Source organism: Vanessa atalanta, chromosome 24 (assembly GCF_905147765.1).
Source record: "Vanessa atalanta chromosome 24, ilVanAtal1.2, whole genome shotgun sequence".
Classification (NCBI taxonomy): domain Eukaryota; kingdom Metazoa; phylum Arthropoda; class Insecta; order Lepidoptera; family Nymphalidae; genus Vanessa; species Vanessa atalanta.
The window spans coordinates 7,843,648-7,858,540 of record NC_061894.1 but is presented as its reverse complement, the minus strand read 5'-3'; the positions used below and the strand labels follow the sequence as shown (position 1 = coordinate 7,858,540).

Here is a 14,893-nt window from a genome sequence, read left to right as displayed (position 1 = left end):
CACTATTATAATCATTGAATAGCTTTAAATAATTTTAACATTGAATTTTAAAAATTAGGTGATGAAAAAATATAATATCATTATCTTAATATTAAGCAAAAATGTATTGAAAGATCTGTGTTGAAAGTTCATTAAAAAATTATTAAAATTTATTAAGACCTGTTTATATGCCAATAAATGTATAATTTTAAAGTGTTTATTTCAATTATTTCTGCAATAATTGTAATCATGTAGTTTATACTTTGATTTTCTAGTATTGAAATAAAAAAAGGTATAATTCTAATAACAATGGTATATCATAAAAGTAATTTCAATTCAAATCAAGCAGTTCATTACAAGTAAACAGTTTTACGTAACGTTGTTATATTTTGTCAATTTTTAAAAAACTTAACTAACTACTCAATTTTATTTTATAATTGCAAAACGGTACAATCATCTGAATATTTATTATCCGGATAGTTATATCTTTTTTGCGATTCAACGGGGAAATGCTGCAAGTTACCATTTTACCACCACGCGATAATGATTTGTACAGTAGATATTTTAGATTTGACTTGTATATAATTGATACAATAAAGTATAAATCATGGATATAATTCAATATCTATTATATAGTAAAAAGCAACAGATAACACTGTAAGGTAAATGTCATTTCTATATGACATTTGTGAAATATGTCTTCCGCATAACCTAAAATTATTTGTTTTTAAATATTGTTGAAGTAATTAAATAATTTAGGGATTAAAAAAAACCAAGATGAAGCAGCGTGCGTTATCTTTATCAAAAACACTTTTACTAAGTCATAATTCAAAAGGCTTGCCTGCTATCAGTGAGTGGATAAATAAATCATTTGTATTTTTAGTATTTTAGGTTCATTTATAAACAAAGTTGATTTTTATTTTACCTTAAGCATCTTATACATTGCTTTATGTACTATTGTAACTATATTGTGTGCATTAAAAATTTATATATAAATTTTTACTGCGTTCTAAGGGCACCCGGGTCACCCGGGGTTTTATCCTTAGAACTAATAATAATGAAAAATGTTTTAGATCATCAAATAGTCATTTTAAAAGTTTCTCGATTTTAGGATGTTTAAGCACAAAAGAGGCGATTGATCGTCGTCATCATCTCTTCGATTTGGAGAAGAAGCGGCAACTTGAGAACATTGGGAGAATAGAGAAAATCGAAGTTAACTACAAAGGGGTTCCTAACGACTGCACGTTGATTATGAATAAAGATATATCAACACCTTACGACTGTGCAAGACGTGAGTAATCAAAACAAATGCCTTTATCCAATATAGCAGCATTACACTTACTGATTTTCATATTAAAAACCGACCAGATAAAAACATAAACAACTTGAGAAGTATTAGCAAAATAAACTCCGTTTGTTTGTTTTTTTATGTCTCCCACCTCTATTGCGCGTATCAGTAAAACTTTTTCGTAAATGCACAGTAATTTTCTCTACTTGCCATGTTTACAGTTTGTGGGAAACTCAGAATATGATAACGTATAGATAATCCATGACTCCTAATAACAACAGTCTACTAGTTCTTTTGTTTACAAATTGGGTTTGCTTGAATCCCAATTTGTATACAAAAGATAGGATTTCTTATGGTAGATATGATGCGGATATTTTGAATGAACTTAAATGATAAAGAGACAAAAGAACGTAGACATCTGTGCAGTTTTTACAAATTTTGGCAACTAATAAAGAACTTTTTATTATTTAATTCTTGATGTTATTGAAAATGGGTGTAAACTTATATAGAGTGTCCAGGGCCGGATCTACCGGCTTTTTGGGCTTCAGCTCAAGACCCCGTGGAGTCAAGGGCGCCTCCCCTAAATCAGGTCAAAGTCAAAAATAGACGATAATGCGAAATAATCCATCATTTTAATAAATTAAACAGATCATATGGTTTGCACCCCTGCGAATCCTTCAATTAATCAAACCCATTCAAATAATTTAATGCAAGTTTACATTCAGGTGTGTCTTAAGTAGTAGTAGCCCAGGGTTCTTAACTCACGGTCCGGCCCTGAGTGTATCATTGTTTGCCAACTGAAGCCAAGTGATTTCGACGATTCAGTGAGTTAGTCGTTAAATCGAGTGACGTTACATGGATTTTACACTTTACTCAATATAAAAAAGAAATAGCCAAGCGGCGATTGTTTCATTCCCAATGTATATCTCAACAGATATGGTATACCAAGCTATCTTTGGTATACCATATCTGTAATGTATATATACTACACTTGCTGTGCATCAATTCATCTGGACAATGCAACAATTTTACAGAAATATACAGGACTAACCTAACCTAAAATCTGACCTTCGTCCCTGACAGGTAGGTGAAACTGCAGCTCAAAACAATTATATAATTTGTCGAACATTGTTTCAGATTTGGGAGAATGGCATACAGAGTCCAGTGCGTTAGCATTGCTCGATGGAACAGTGTACTGGGACATGCACAGACCTCTGACAGAGAACTGCACATTAGAAGTGAGTCAATTCTTTAGTTTTGTAATATATTGTATAGTTTCCAGACTATTTATAGGCAATATTTTTATATTGCAAATTTTTTCCAATGCGTCCTGGATGGCCATAGAACTCTCTCTTTCTTCAGAACTTTCTAAAGGGTTCATTACTCCCCACTGCCACCCGAGATTCAATTCCGAACGGGAGGAATTCGTTTTGATTGTGACCTCGCCGCGCAGTGTCTCACATAACATGGATTAAACCGAATATTTTGAGACCTTTGGAGAAAGAGATCTCTATCAGAAAGTCGATACTCTTAGACTATGACGTGGTGATATTTCCCGCCTTCTCCCCGGAGGCTGTGCCATGAGGTCGGGGTTCTAGGAAGACGTATGACTAATTTGTTTAAGGGTATAACACCAGCATCGTGTCTTTCGCCATGACCGGGAAATAAGTATTTCCCGGTCATGCGAATCCCATGTCCAGGGCGAATCATGAAAAGGTGAATGACCTGCACCCATATTGTCTTGGCAAAGTTATATAATTATAAATAATGTACGCACAAGCAAAGTATATATTCACGATAATTTCGATGTTAACTATTCCTATAGATATAAATTATATTTATAAAACGCGTGCGTCGTCTCGGTACGCCCGACAGAAGTAATAACTCTAGCTTATAAGTTGAACTATTTAATATTGAAATTGTAAATTATATATATATAATTTCTATTGTCGGTTGCGACAGCCGTTCAATATAATAACGTGGATGGTGTTTTCTATATTTTGTCAGGGTTGTATTTATAAGACGTTGGAAGTTGGAACATAATTAAATTACTTTTAGAATACACTGGGTATTATGCCAAGTGATTATTTTAATGTTGGAATGACAAAGGTAAATATTGCTTTTCTAATATGCCAAATAAATGTAACAGTTACAAAGGTTCAACATAGCGGAGCCGCAGCAAGTGAACAAGGCGTTCTGGCGCACGTGCTCGCTCGTGCTCGGCGCGTGCGCCACCGTCGCCTTCAAGGACTCCGTGCCCGTGCACTTACACAGCTTCCCGGGCCCAGACAGTGAGTGCAATTGAGACAATTTGATAACGTTATTATAGCATTATTGTTCAATTCGATAACATTATGATAGCTCTGATAACATTATTATACGAATAAATTGTGAATACCATTGACTTTACATGTCGACCAATGATATCGCGTCAGTTCAAGGTCAAAGTTGTTTAACCGTCTATAGCGAATGTATATTATTCCTTTTCCAGTAAGAAGTGGTTCGTTCATATACGATATTGACCTTCCAACCCTGCCCGATTGGAAGCCAACCCCCCAGGAGCTGCACACCCTCAGTGCGGAGTACGTCCAACTGTGTCGGAAGCAGCTGCCCATCGAACGCCTTGATGTATCCCAGGAGCTTGCGTTGGAGATGTTTGTGGATAACCAGCATAAGGCTAAGCAGATACCGAGTATTGCGAAGGCTACCGGTGAGTGACGTTGAATTTTTTTACTTTTGGTAGTGGTAGGGCTTCGTGCAAACCCGTCTGAGTAGTATTAGTCGCTAAAAAAAACACCATTCGTCGTATCTCCACGATTTGAGAACATTCCGATAGCCGCCACAGCTAGTATCGGAATACTTGGCGTTGGTATTTCGAGCCTCGTTCAGTTCCGCGGTCAATTGGAATGCAAAGCCAAATTGGCATCAATAAAGCTCGGTGTGCTCAGCAAGGCGAGACAGTATTTCACTTCGGCCCATCGTCTAAGACTATACAAGGCGCAAATTCGGTCTCACATGGAGTATTGCTCTCACCTCTAGGCGGGTGCTCCCCAGTACCAGCTCCTTCCATTTGATCGTATCCAACGTAGAACAGCTCGAATTATCGACGATCAAGCCCTTTCTGATCCTTTGGCTTTGCGTAGAGATGTTGGATCACTCTGCATGTTCTACCGAATTTTCCATGGATAATGTTCCGAGGAATTGTTTGGATTAATCCCGGCTGCTAAATTTTACCTTCGGACATCTCGTCAAAATTCTAAGTTTCACCCGCACCACCTAGTTGTCCGAAAATCAGCGCGATTTTTAAGCCATTTTCTGCCACGCACAACCACTGTGTGGAATCAGCCTTTCGCCGGCGGTTTTTCCGAACCGATACGACATGGGAACCTTCAAGAAAAGAGCGTACTCCTTCCTTAAAGGCCGCCAACGCACCTGTAAGCCCCCGGTGTCGCAGATGTCCATGGGCGGTGGTAGTCACTTTCCACCAGGTGAGCCTCCTGCTCGTTTGCCACCTATGACATAAAAAAAAAGTCACCACCCACTTATCTGATAATCTATCGCCAACAGCAATACTTACTATTGTGGTATTATGATTTGAAGGGTGAATGAGTCAATGCAACACCAGGTAAAAGGGTCATAACATGTTAATTCCCAAGGTTGGTGGTGCATATTCCTTATGTATGTCCATTTCTTTGGGTGGTGGGGATCAATGGTAACAAAATCATGCAGGCACACTAAAATAAATAATACAAGTTAAGGTACCCTATATATGTATACGTTTTCCAGGCAAAGTGTCACTGTACAAAGTGGACAAGTTCGTGGACATATCGAAGGGCCCGCTGATCAGCAACACGGCGCAGATCGGTCGCGTCGCCGTCACCTCCGTGCACGCCCTCACCGGTGAGTCCTCACGCGGATGCTATGGGGCTCCCTAACCTAACCGTGACCAAAACTATTATATAATTTTATATTATCCGGGTAGACATATGACAAACGCGAAATTGGTCTTCGAAGAAATAATAGCCTACTAATAAAGTAAGCTGTTAACTTGTTTTTTTTCTCTTATAAAATTTCTCAATATTGTAAAAATTGTGATTATTGTAAAAGATATCTTGGTAAGTGAAACAATAGCATAAAATGAAATTATTTCGTTACCGTAAATGAAACCGGTAAAATATTTACCAAACATGACGCAAAACCGGTCGCCTATGCGATGGACTGACAAAATTATATCTGTGGTGAGCGGACCGTTACATGAGCGTAGTAGGATGACAGAGACGAAACATCCAGATGAGAGTTACATGACAAGCACGACCCCCCCTGCCACATCGCAACCTTTTAATTGGCCGATATTTTAAGTGGTATCCATATCCCACCGCTGGGCTAAGGATTTATTTCTGGGAAGGAATGATTGTGAAAAAAACAAATGTGACATTATTACAATTTCAATAATTTAAGCTCAAAATTATTTTAAGCGGAATAATTTTATTGTAATTTTAATTAAAGGTAATTACAATTTTCCTAATGAGAAAAATATAAACATCAACAATAATTTATTTTCTTTATTTCAATTATTTCAAAGGCAAACAGTGAAAACTGGTTTCTTATTGGAAGGATTTATTTTGGGAGTTGAATTATTATGGGTTGCAATAAGTCTTAGCTAACCAAAGACAAGCGAACACTTACCATAGTTAAATGTTTTTTTTTTTTTATATTTAGGTTCCCCTGACAGCGAAGTGAAGAAATTGTATAGATTCCAAGGGGTGGCGTTGCCGACTGGAGTCATACTCAACCACTTCGCCTTCTCAATTCTAACCGACAGAGCTAAGAAATTGGTAAGTTGAATGAATCATTACTCATTACATATAGGAATAGTTTGAGAGTATAGCGAGGGAGATAGATCTATTTAAGAAGAAAAGTGAAATCTCTACATAGTACAAAACAAAATCACTTCCCGCCGTATGTATATGTCCAATATGTATGTAGAAATGTAGTTAAATATTCTGATAATATTCAATATATATATATACTAGCGACCCGCCCCGGCTCCGCACGGCTGCAATGTGGGTAATCCCTAAGAGACATATACCATCGTGGACTTTTTTGAAGACCGTTTCAAGGTGTACAATACTGAAGTACATTATTTTGATCTATCTCGTAGGGTTCAGCCAGCGTTTACAATGTAAGCGCAAAACAATTATAAATTTACGACATTACATTAGAAACTTTTAAAATTATCAGTGTTACTTAACTATATTGTCTATGTATTATGTACAAAAACCTTCCTCTCGAATCACTCCATCTATAAAAAAAAACTGCATCAAAATCCGTTGCGTAGTTTTAAAGATTTAAGCATACAAAGGGACATAGGGACAGAGAAAGCGACTTTGTTTTATACTATGTAAAGATATATATATATATTTAAAATTAAAAGTCGTAATTTTTAGTCTGTATATCATGTGACCTAAAACATGAGCCGCCGTGGAGTGAGGTCATAATATAGGCAAAAACTGACATTTGAATATCATCTGGCACTTTGGTAAACATTTTTTCTGGAGTTTTAATGCTAGTATTTACACTCCAACGATAGTGATTGTAATTCATTATTTTTCCAAAAACACCAATTATTTATAGCTGTTAATGTTGAATGCGTGCTGGTCGTAGATACACAAACTTGTTTTTACCAATGACTGACAGCGTTTTTGCGGCGACAAAAAAGGATTTAAATTTAATTTGATGGCAAGAAAACGTGTATATTTTGCCGAACTGTATTTTTTTGTGGCTTTTTTTAGGAAAATCATCATTTTGAAGTACCTCTTCATAGTATTCATAGTTACCATACATACATATTTACCATATTCTAGTGTTAACTCCTGATTTAAAAAAACTTTTTTTAATTCAATGTTTTATTTTGCAGAACTCCGCTAGATCTCCGATCAATCCATTTGCCGATCAATCAAACCCAGCGCAAGAAAGTATAGCAGCTCGCGCGTAATGTTCGTTAAATATATAATTAAGTGATACAATTAGGTATAGAAATAAAAACAAAACATATTTAACTGAATTTTATTCTTAAACACTTATTATATTTACAAATAAAATTCATATTATTTATATGTCTGAGAGAAATATTTTAATTTTAGACTTTATCTAAATTTCATATGCTACATAAATATACAAAGGAACCCAAATATCCTTATTCAACCTTTACCTTAAATTTTGGTGCAAGTCTTTGTACTGAACCAATCACATTAATTAGTCTCGGTTAAATACGGCTCACTCATTGGTCGTCCATTGCGTCCTTGACGCCATCAACCAATGAAAATTCAGAGTTATTCAATTAATCTGGCTTTGACTACTGTTTTAAAAAAACCTAAACTAATAAGGAGCTTTGAAGTTGACATTGTGTAGACTCGTCTCGATAGTACATAAAGAGTCCTCCTACGTAAGTCCTCCTGAACTCTGCCGTTTCATCGGTTTTTTTTTTATGGTATATTTTGGCGGACGAGCATATGGGCCACCTGATTGTAAGTGGTCACCACTACCCATAGACAATTTATATTATTAACCATTCCTTACATCGCCAATACGCCACCAACATTAGGAACTAAGATGTTACGTCCCTTGTGCCTGTAGTTACACTGGCTCACTCACCCTTCAAACCGGAACACAACAATACTGAGTACTGTTGCTTGGCGATCGGGTTATGAGAGTGAGTGAATAGAGATTACACCTGTGTTTGCACAGATTCGTGCACTATAACATCCTGGGTAGTTGTCTGGTCTCCGGTGAGATTTCCACCGCGGCCGACGACTAGTTTTTATTTAAAATATATCTCAATCGAAAATTACACTTATATAAATATGACTTTTTTCATAAAATTGTTATTTCGGTCATGTTCTTAAGACCCCGACAATACGTCATAGAAATTTGTGGGGCAGTTACTAATATTTATTATGAATATCCAAAGAAGATTAGTATATTACAATGATCTAGAATCCATTCCACGAAACGAGCCCACGTGTCTTCATTGGTCAAATCATTACTTGGGATTGCCTTACATGAAGGATTCGTCTCGCTGGTCACAAGCGACCAATGAGGTACGAGTATTTCGCCCCCTAGGAATTCGACTCGTGGTATGAACTATAATATTGAAATAGGGAAAATATTTATTATGATATCGTTTTAGTCTTTAATAAATCTAAATATTTTAAGGCCTGTCAAAAAATTCAGGTACCGTTTGTGATAAGTGTGGTCTTTAACAAACTTCAGCCCTCCGAAGACTTTTGCTTTTTAGGATCCGATGGTCCCTCTTCACCGTCCTGAAATATCGGCATCGGTTGAGTTTTCTTATACGCAGGGGCCACCCAGAACGGATTCTCTTCAGCCTCCTTCGCGTACTTCAATATAGCCTCCCTCGGATCCTGTTCATCGTCGACTCGTTTACTCAAACCGAGATTTCTGATCACGAAGGAACTTAGGGTGCTTCCAGAGGCAGCGACTCGTCCCCCTTGGCCGGATGTTATCGGCAGATCCGGTCGTCTAGACTTGACGGGATCCAATCTGTCTTTCTCCATTTTCTTCTTGCTCGTTCTCAATTTCTCTTGCCTGAACAGCGGTAACGCATGTGGAGTTATAATTTGCTGTGAGCTGACGACTTCCATGGATTGTTTTTTCCTATGTGTCTTCACGATACAAAGTTTCGCTCCACGCAGGCTCCTCTTATTATCATAATAACATTTGACAATGCCATTTCCACAGCCAACGAATATCTGGTTCAGCTTGGCGTGCCAGACTGCTTTTATGACGTGCGATTTGGCAACATCGATTTGCGTCACTTGTTCAAACGTCTTCGCGTTGAAGAATACTAATCTGCCTACATCCTGGTTTCTCTGTAAGGACTCGCCGGTGAACACCATTGTATCATCCGGACTGAAACTACAGTCCGTCTGCTCGTACCTCGAGAACAGGTCTCCAAAAACATTCACCGGTTTCTTGAAGTTACGTAAGTCCCATATTTTCATTGTATCGTCATTCCCCCGACTGACCAAAAGCGAACCAAGATAGGAGAAAGAAATGCAGGATATTTCTGATTGTTTCTGATGTGCGTCGCGTAGCAAAGATGTGGTGTTGACGAAATTCTTCCTATGGTCCCACATTTGTATGGAACCGTCGTAGCATCCGCACGCGACAGTGTTGCCATCTCTCGAAAAGGCGCAGGAAGTCGGATTAGTCTTCAAGCCTCCCAACTGTCGTGGCTTGATGACTGATTTGTGCTGTTTGGGGTTCTCTGTGAGCCATAGTCTGAGGGTTCCGTCTTGGGAGCAGGTCATGAACTCCTCTCGGATTTGTGGATGCCAACAGCCGCTATTAAGTGTAGCTGTGTGTCCTTTGGTTCTTGAAAAGAAAAATATATTCATACAACTCGTAGGAAGTTTCATTATGTACATAAATATCTATATATAAATAGGCAAAGGCATAACAATTCAGTATCTTTCTAAAAAGCACACATTTTCTCCTCTTTCTGTCAATCTTTTGTCTTTATTACTTGGTTGACGAACTTGAGCGTTAATAAAAGTAATTGAAAATAAGAATAGAAAAAAAAAAACGCAGAAGGTTCGCAACATGCTAATTCACGTATTCCTTAAATTTTACAATAATATTAAAATCTAATTTCGAAATTCTTTTAGTAGAATATTTGATGAATGGGTTGTGCCTACTAGAAATGGGTCTGTCTGTAGTTCATAATAAGGAGACCTTTTAGAAAATGGTATGCAACAGATAATCTAGGTTTGTTTAGCATTACTCCTTCTATCATTTGAATAGGCTTTTGTAATATAAACAGAAAAACAGTGGTCAAAATATTATACTAAATTGAAAATCCTTACTTGGCCATATCATTGATATACTGATCTCCTTTGACACATTCAAGCACTTCGAAGCCATCTCTGTCCAGCACCTTAGCCTGGGCGGCACCGCTTACGACTAAAATGGAGTCACCGGTTGCTGAATATTGCAGAGCCTTGATTGGATGATTCTCACAAGGCTGAAGTGTTCTAAAAGACCGCATGGATGCATCCATTCCTGGAAAAATATATTATTTGAATTAATCCCTAATTACTTCTGCCTGTTGCAGACGATTAAGGCAGTTTCTTAAGTCGAAGTACAGCAGTGCATTTTTCGTCCGTGTGGGTAGATACAAAACAATCATCAGTCAAATCATCAACAATTTTTAGTATTGTTGTGTTTGTAGAGTGAGGCTCAAGGAACGTCACATCTTGATTCCCAAGGTTCCCAGACTACATAACCACAAGGTGGCATATTTGCCAGTCAGCTAAACTCGACTTGCGCCAAAAAAAAACAACAGAACAGTGAAGGAATTCTCTGTACCTACCCAAAATTTTGAAATGGCAGGAAGTACGCAAAAGTTTTGGGTTATAAGTTTGAGAGTATCGATATGGCACCTGTGTTCTAATAGAGAAAACATTTGAAAATGTCTCTGCAGTTGACTATTCACCATACATATGGGGTAATGGTAAAATAACAATTCAAAAGTTCTTGTAAAGGCCTACTTGAATAAAGTATATTTTGATTTTGATCAAGATATGAGGGATATTTGTCTTACCAGCGAAATCCCAAAATGAGACGTCGTAGTCAACCGATCCAGTTGCAAGTCGAGCACCTGAAGGGTCCACAGCAACGGCCACCACAGCTTTGGTGCCATGGAGCATTTCCACCTGGAATACAAAACGTAACCTATATAATAACCGCAATAATTATACGTTTTCATGATTGAAATTTATTTTATTATAATTAAATCTATTTTAATCTAAACTATATTATACTTTTCTTTTAATCGTTTGTCATTATCAAAGTTTTAACAGATTCCACTTCCGTTAAATATATTTTATTGTCAATTAGAGGAAAAACTTATGCAGTATCACGATTCCCATATAAAAGTGCGTCCACGATGCTGGTGATACTAAATATACAACAATGATACATTCCAACTAACTAACTCTGTCTGTCTGTGAATTTGAAGATATTTATATTACAAGGATGCTACTTTTTATGCCTAACGCATGCGAAACCGCGGCTGACAATACTAGTTAACCGTCTACAAACGTCCATCAATAATTCAATTATTTCATTTTTGAACCACCCAACTGTTCAATTTATTTAGAAAAAGTATGAGCCTCGTTACTCTTTCGTGACTCAGTCCTTTTAATCAGGTCTTGACCTTTTTGAAAAGTATGCTTTTTAAAAAACATGCGGCTTTAACAGCGCGTAATTTATAAAACATTAAAGCACACAAAAGATCGCCCCTACATTCACCAAATGTGAATTTAAAAAGGCCAGAGGCTTAAGCTTCCGCCATATTATCATCATCATCCTGCCCTTAACCCAATTTACTTGGGGTCGGCGCAACATATCTTCTTCTTCCATGCTTCTCTGTCGGACGTCATCTCACAAGTAACATTCTTTCTAACGTTATTGTCTTTCACACAAATTAAACTTTTCTGCTTCCAATTCTCAAAAGCTTCCGCAGTACTAAACTTCATCAAAATCTGTTTAAAGGTCTAAGCGTGAATAGGTAACAAATAGAGTATCTTTCACATTTATAATATTAGTAGGCATAATTTATGTAACATATTAACTATTTCAATGCTGAGCACTGTGAAACTACTTTAATGTTTTGTAAACAATTATCACAGACGAGGACAACGCGTTACTTGTTGCACATCAATGGAACTATGCCAGTAAGCTTCCCACAAGTGACAACAACCAAAAACAAACTTAAAGTCAACAACTGTATAATGTTTCTTTAAAAAAGTTTCCGCTCGCGTCTAAGTAGGGGGGGGGGGGGTATGAACAGGCTTTTGTTTATCTATAATCCTTTCTGTATCCCTAACAACATGAAGGTAAATTCTATGGTGGTCCATTGAGTATTAAAGTGCAAGATATAAATAAACTAACTCATATTCATAATTCTAAAATGATTAAGATTAAATCATACACACATAACTAGAGATCAGAATCCCCAAGCTCTAGATGATAGACACATGAAAATACAGTGCATTTCTGCATTTTAACCAAACAATCTTTATTATATTCTAGCTTACTTATAAATACAATTTATTATAACTGTAAAGATGTCTTGTTGTTGAGGGATTTGTGCAAGACTGTCTGGTTAGGTACAATGGTATTCTACCACTAAAAACAAGCTTTACTCAGAATTGTTGTGTTCCAGTTTGTAGGGAGAGTGAGCATATAATTACAGGCATAAGGGAAATAATGGCTTAGTTCTTAAGGTTGGTGGCGCATCGGCGATGGTGAGGAATGGATAATATTGTCACCACCATTGTCTATGGGCGATGGTGACCACTTGCTCAACTGCCTACATACATCATAAAGAACAAATTTTTACTTCTAGAGGCTTTTTTTCTTGATGCTTAACTGAAAAACTTCTAAACCAATGTACAACTTATACCAAAAGATACAGAATGTTTCCGAGGTTTTAGAATATATTATATAAAAGAGCCAAGATGGCTCAGTGGTTAGAATGTGTGCATCTTAACCAATGATTGTGGGTTCAAAACCAGGCAAGCTCCACTGAATTTTCATGTGCTTGATTTGTGTTTGTAATTCATCTTGTGCTCAGCGGGAAGGAAAACATCATGAGGAAATCTGTATGTGTCTGCCACATGTGTATCCACTAACCCGCATTGGAGCAGCATGGTGGAATAGCCAATAACAAAGGGAAATTTACAAGCTGTTAATGCAAAAAAAATATATAAAAAAAGGTGTGCTTTAAATTTAATGTTTTTACTAACCTCGTGTGTATTTGGTATTCGATTTTCCAAGGTTAGTTCTTCATCATCTGAACCACTGAGCTCATCATAACTATCTTCATCACCTTTAGTTTTGTCATGCTTTCCTTCATCTTTATCTTTAACAGACTTTTTTAATGGTAGACTTGAAGGTATTGGTGGCCCTATCAGATCATCCTCATCGTTTGAATCTTCCTGCTGTAGACTGGGTGCTGCAGTAACTGTGTAAGTTTTCTCCTCGGAATTACCCGATACTATTGTTTCAATCTTCTTTTTATTCGCTTCTTGGGCTGCAATTTTCGCTTGTTTCATCATTTCTTCGACGTCGAAGTTTTTGGCTTTCTTACCGAAATTTTTAATTCCCATCACTTGTTGGACGTGCTGGCTTTCCAGGTCTTCAGCGATCTCTTCGATATCCTTCTGTTCTTGGATCGGCGTGCGACCGAATGTGCCGAAACCTGAGGTTGATCCATCGCAAGTATCGTGTGATGAGGTTCTGTTGATATTAAAGCTAATTTTGCCGAACGATATAGGTTTTTTACTCATTTTTCTTGATATTAATCCGTAGATAACGTGAAGTTATACTAAATTATTTCTCACTTAATAACTTACATCCTTTCATTTGTTTTATATAAAATTATTTAATTCATACAAATAGAAATACCGCAATTACAGACCTCAGGCAATTTGTAATTTCAGCTATTTGACATACAGACGTCAAACAAAACAATGAATTAGTCAATGTTGCCCTAACTGCTATAAAATTGCAGAAATATTTGTATTACAAGTTTGTACAATAAATAACATATAATAACTATATAAAATAAATCTTTAGTTTCAAATAAATAAACTAACTTCTTTCCATCTAATAATATGTAATCCAGTACATTATTCACATTCTTATTTCTTTATAGATGTTAATATTAATTATCTAAAATTTACAGTGATGATGTTCAATGTATAATGTAATTTAGGTATGAACGAATAAGGGATGCTACTTTATAAATTCATTTAAAAAAAATAAAATTAAAATAATACCGAGGGTTGTGAAGTTTAGCGTTCGTGTAAAGCATAAAATCATAGAGTAGCAGCTAATAATTTAAGTTCTATTGCATAGAATTAGATTATTTTTATTAACTATACTATAATATTTTTCATGGATAAACATTTTAAAAAATGGTATAAATAGGTATTTTTTATTAGGGTTTTATTAAAAAGTAATTACGGAAAAACAAGTTCTACCTTATAATTTAAAAAATTCATTACTTATTCACTATATAAATGTGACTAATTTGCTTAGTCACATATTTAGTATGCTTAGCCTTGTTTTATTTTAAATGCGTTGTAAGCTATTTAGATTTTACTTAATCTAGTTACACACTTGCGTTTTGTTTGCAATTATATGTTTATCTTTAAAAATATTTTTGTAACAAAATATACAGTCCATACTTATAAATGGTATGTGGTAGTAGAGCATGATAGGAGAGGAAACGATCAGCCACTCGTTTTAGGCGGTAAGAATCCTAGCCTAACCAAATGCCTACGAAAAAAAGGAACTGTTTTTGATGCGGTAAGTAACCTTTCTCAGATTTTATATCGCTAATTCGAATTGCAGGCCATCAACGCAGCTTTCACGTGCACAACTCATTGTAAAATATATGTAGAAGTTGGACACAATTGCCGAGATTATGCTACTTTGACATTATTTGGGTGGAAGTTTCATAAAATTTTGTCCTTTTGCTTTTCACAAATGCAATATGTATCCTTTGTAAGGATCATCTTATTTTCAGTTGGG

At 36.3% G+C, this 14,893-nt stretch overlaps 2 protein-coding genes across 2 annotated transcripts; one reads left to right on the top strand and one right to left on the bottom strand.

The window, feature by feature from the left end:
* Positions 1-669: 669 nt before the first annotated feature.
* On the top strand, positions 670-7,337 carry LOC125073371 (39S ribosomal protein L39, mitochondrial). Its single transcript, XM_047684175.1, has 8 exons — positions 670-829; positions 1,091-1,270; positions 2,405-2,505; positions 3,417-3,558; positions 3,759-3,977; positions 5,054-5,167; positions 5,987-6,102; positions 7,185-7,337. Exons 1-8 carry the CDS (start codon positions 757-759, stop codon positions 7,260-7,262), a joined length of 1,023 nt encoding a protein of 340 aa, XP_047540131.1. The 5' UTR covers positions 670-756; the 3' UTR covers positions 7,263-7,337.
* A 53-nt stretch (positions 7,338-7,390) lies between these two features.
* On the bottom strand, positions 7,391-13,792 carry LOC125073492 (gastrulation defective protein 1 homolog). The gene is made up of 4 exons (XM_047684344.1): positions 13,102-13,792; positions 10,893-11,004; positions 10,156-10,351; positions 7,391-9,664 (listed from the first exon to the last, which is right to left on the bottom strand). The coding sequence occupies exons 1-4, from the start codon at positions 13,642-13,644 to the stop codon at positions 8,536-8,538; spliced, it is 1,980 nt and encodes a 659-aa protein (XP_047540300.1). The 5' UTR covers positions 13,645-13,792; the 3' UTR covers positions 7,391-8,535.
* Between the last annotated feature and the right edge of the window lie 1,101 nt (positions 13,793-14,893).